The sequence below is a fragment of the Solanum lycopersicum genome, chromosome 6 (assembly GCF_036512215.1).
Source record: "Solanum lycopersicum chromosome 6, SLM_r2.1".
Taxonomy (NCBI): Eukaryota; Viridiplantae; Streptophyta; class Magnoliopsida; order Solanales; family Solanaceae; genus Solanum; species Solanum lycopersicum.
Genome location: NC_090805.1, coordinates 39,355,552 through 39,359,406, shown reverse-complemented (window position 1 = coordinate 39,359,406; position 3,855 = coordinate 39,355,552). Strand labels below are relative to the sequence as shown.

Here is a 3,855-nt window from a genome sequence, read left to right as displayed (position 1 = left end):
TTTTCATGCCACCTCCTACCCCACCACCCCTCATCTGCCAAAAAATTATTTTCTGAAAAAAAAAATTCTAAGTCGAAAGTTGGATCAGATTTCAAGGTTGGATTTTGAAATGGTTACCAGGGTCTTATCCTAATTTGGTATTGGGGTCAGACTCTAGGTCAAATATCGAAGTTGAGTTTTGAATCGTAATTTTTTTTAAGAGTATTTGTTGGTCCCAAATAAAAAATAAAAGATATTTTAAAAAAAATCATTTATTAACCAAACATTAAAATATATTTTTCAGAAAAGAACTTTTTACTTGCAGCCAAATATGAAGAATAAATTAAAAATCTACTTGTTTTTTAAGAAAACATTTTATTTTATATCTATGCATTCCTATGCAACCTACTAATATTTTTACGTTGTTCAGAGGATTATTTCCTTTTACAAATTCTATTAAAGATCATGTGGCTTCCAACGTGAGTTAGTTAGAAACTAGTTGGATAGAATTTCTTTTAAATAGATAAAAAAATTTGTTGTACAAGTGATTGTAATATGATTTCCATAAGAGAAAAAGTGAATTTTTCTCCTCCTAAAAGCTCTCAATTCAGTTTTTGAGTAGCTAGATAGCAAAACTTAATAATAATGATATAAATTTTAATGTTATATATTTCACTTTTTCTGTTCTATTTTATATGAATTAGTTTGACTTGACATAAATTTATAAAAGAAAGAAAGATTTTTAAAATTTGTGATAAAAATGTTTTTGTGGCTATAAATCTTTTGTAATGAGCATTTTAAAACTAAAGTTGTTCTACTAATATAAAACGTGTCATTCTTTTTTAAATCGATTAAAAGAAAAAGTGAATCATACAAACAGAAACAACAAAGTTATTAATTAATTTTGTGATAACCTTGATTTGAACCGAGAAATATAATTTCATGATTATAATTAATCTTGGATGGCCTGCCTAGTTTTGAACAAAACAACAAAAGGTTAACCTTGTTGTACTGAAAATAATTGGAAATCAAATTAATACTTGATCCAAGTTATAAGTAATGAAAATTGTGGCTAATTAAAATAGTTCTTTAGAAAACTTTGTTAATTTATAAAGGGAAAAGGTACAAGTATCCTAGACTATGATCGAAATTTCATTGACACATCGTAAACTAAACTGAGTTCTTATTACCTCTGAATCCATTTATTTTTGTAATTTTGTATACCTTTTTGAATTACGTGACATCCAAATATTTCACACGTGCCTCAATTGTGTGGAGTCACGGATCGTAACACATAAGTCAAAAGGTTTATACAAAAAATGAGTTCAGGAGTAATAGAACCTTAGTTCAGTTAAGACGTGTCTCTGAAATTCCGATCATAGTCTAGGGATACTTGCGGTATCCCATTTATAAATAGAGACAGTAAAACTTCATTTCCTCTACATCCTTTCAATAGCAATGGCACAAAATATAGGATCCAATTTCTTCACTGTTAAAGACTTAAAACTTGGATACCATTTTCTAATTTCTCACACACCTTACCTCTTTATCATTCCAGCCATTTCTGTATTGGGATGTTATAACCTTTCAACTATAACTACCTTGGAAGACTTGAACAATCACATTATTCTTATGCTGAAATCTTGGCCAATTATTATTATTATCTTCACCGCGCTATACTTGATCAGAGGTCATCCAAGGAACGTTTACTTAGTCGATTTTGCATGTTACAAACCAGACGAGGCGGATATGATGAGCAAACAACAACTCTTAGACATAATGTCATTAACTTTTGACGACGAGGCTGTAGATTTACAGAAAAAAGTATTGGAGAAAAGTGGTTATAGTGACAAAACTTATGTTCCAGAGGGTATCAGAAGGCTACCTGAAAAGTTAATGACGTTCGAAGAGTCTAGGAAGGAAACAGAAAAAGTTATGTTTGGAGCCATAGATGATTTATTGGCGAAAACAAAAGTGAAGGCTCATGAAATTGGGATAGTTATAGTGAACATTGGCTTATATAATCCAACACCCTCTCTGTCCTCTATGATAGTCAATCATTACAAGCTTCGATCGAATGTTCTCACTTATAATATCAGTGGAATGGGTTGCAGTGCTGGACTCATTTCTATAGACCTTGCAAACCGGATTTTGCAGGTTAGTTAGACATTTATTACTCCATCCATACGTTTCGATTTTAAATGTATATTCATATACTACTTGTTAAAAATTGTAAAACAGACACAAGTGATCAGTGCTTACGCGATGGTAGTTAGCACGGAGAGCATCCATTGTGGTTATTATCTTGGAAAGGATAAATCAAAGCTTGTAACAAACTGTCTTTTTCGTATGGGTGCTGCTGCCATTCTCCTCTCTAACTGCTTCTCAGATTCTCGTCGTTCCAAATATAAACTTATGCACGTTGTGCGTACACATAAAGGAGCTGATGAAAGAGCTTTCAGAAGTATATATCAAGAACAGGATGAAGATGGAAATATTGGTGTATCGCTCTCAAAAAGCGTAATGGCCGTAGCTGGAGAGACTCTTAAATCAAATATAACGGCTCTCGGGCCATTAGTCCTTCCTATGTCTGAACAACTTTTATATTTTGGGTATTTAATTGCTAGAAAAATTTTTAAATTGAAGAATATGAAGCCTTATATCCCAGACTTCAAGTTGGCGTTTGAACATTTCTTCATTCATGCTGGAGGAAGAGCAGTGTTGGATGAGATGGAGAAGAATCTTCAGCTTACGGAATGGCATATGGAGCCATCAAGAATGACGCTTTTCAGGTTTGGAAACACTTCGAGTAGCTCGTTATGGTATGAATTAGCCTACTCTGAGGCCAAAGGTAGGATAAAGAAGGGCGATCGAGCATGGCAAATAGGTTTTGGGTCAGGATTCAAGTGCCACAGTGTTGTTTGGCAGGCCCTGAAGACTATTAATCCTGCTATGGAGAAAAATCCCTGGACTGATGAAATCCATGACTTTCCGGTTAATATCCCTCTAGTCATGCCTCTTTCTGTTTGAGTGTTAACTTGTTAGTTGTCCCAAATGGGAAATAATATAATAGCTTAGCGGTAAAAATAAATATGGATACTTATAACCAACACTCTATATAAATGCTGCTAAAGGCTTTTAGTGATTCTGAATACAATGGTATCAACTCAATGCTAACTAGAAAAATCTACTGTCAATACTGAATGTGTCTTTCGTCGTAGTGGATTGGTTCATTACCAGTTGTGATAGGTTATGTTAATGATAAAAGGGAAAAGTTTATTATATACGACACGACCATATGTTTCATTGTCTGATTATAATCGGAAGTTGGTAATCAGGTGTGAGGATTAATCTTCTTCTCAACAATTACGACTAAATCTGAGAGATCATTGTGCTGGAAAAAAAACATAGCAACTAACCAGGGAAGCAGAACTAATCTTCCAATAAAGGAACAAGAATAGTAAATAGTACGATTATCAGAACACAATAAACAACAGACAAACACCATTGTATACTACTCCGGATGGAAGCCACCACTTCGAGCCTGTTTGGCTCAGCTTAAAAGCTGGTCAAATTGACTTAAAAGCTGGTTTTTGACTTATTTAACTATTTGGCAATACTCAAAATAACTTATTTTAAGTTTAAAAAAAAAACTTATTCTAAGCCAAAAGTTAAAAGGTTTTTTTAGCTTATAAGTTGTTTTAAGTTGACCACATTTTTACCTTTTTGCCTTTAATATTTTTATACAATCTCCAAATTACTCAGATAACCCTAACATCTCTTTCTTTCATTTTTTGCTTTTCACGTGTGGATGATAGACAATTACTATTACTAATGAAAAAAATTAATCTTAAATCTTTCAAGTGATCTATTCAA

General features: G+C 32.8%; 1 protein-coding gene across 1 annotated transcript; it reads left to right on the top strand.

Annotated features, from left to right (window-relative positions):
• The first annotated feature begins 1,416 nt into the window (after positions 1–1,416).
• Positions 1,417–3,283, top strand: LOC101250807 (3-ketoacyl-CoA synthase 11-like). Its single transcript, XM_010323998.4, has 2 exons — positions 1,417–2,136; positions 2,221–3,283. Exons 1-2 carry the CDS (start codon positions 1,438–1,440, stop codon positions 3,007–3,009), a joined length of 1,488 nt encoding a protein of 495 aa, XP_010322300.1. The 5' UTR covers positions 1,417–1,437; the 3' UTR covers positions 3,010–3,283.
• The last annotated feature ends 572 nt before the right edge of the window (positions 3,284–3,855 follow it).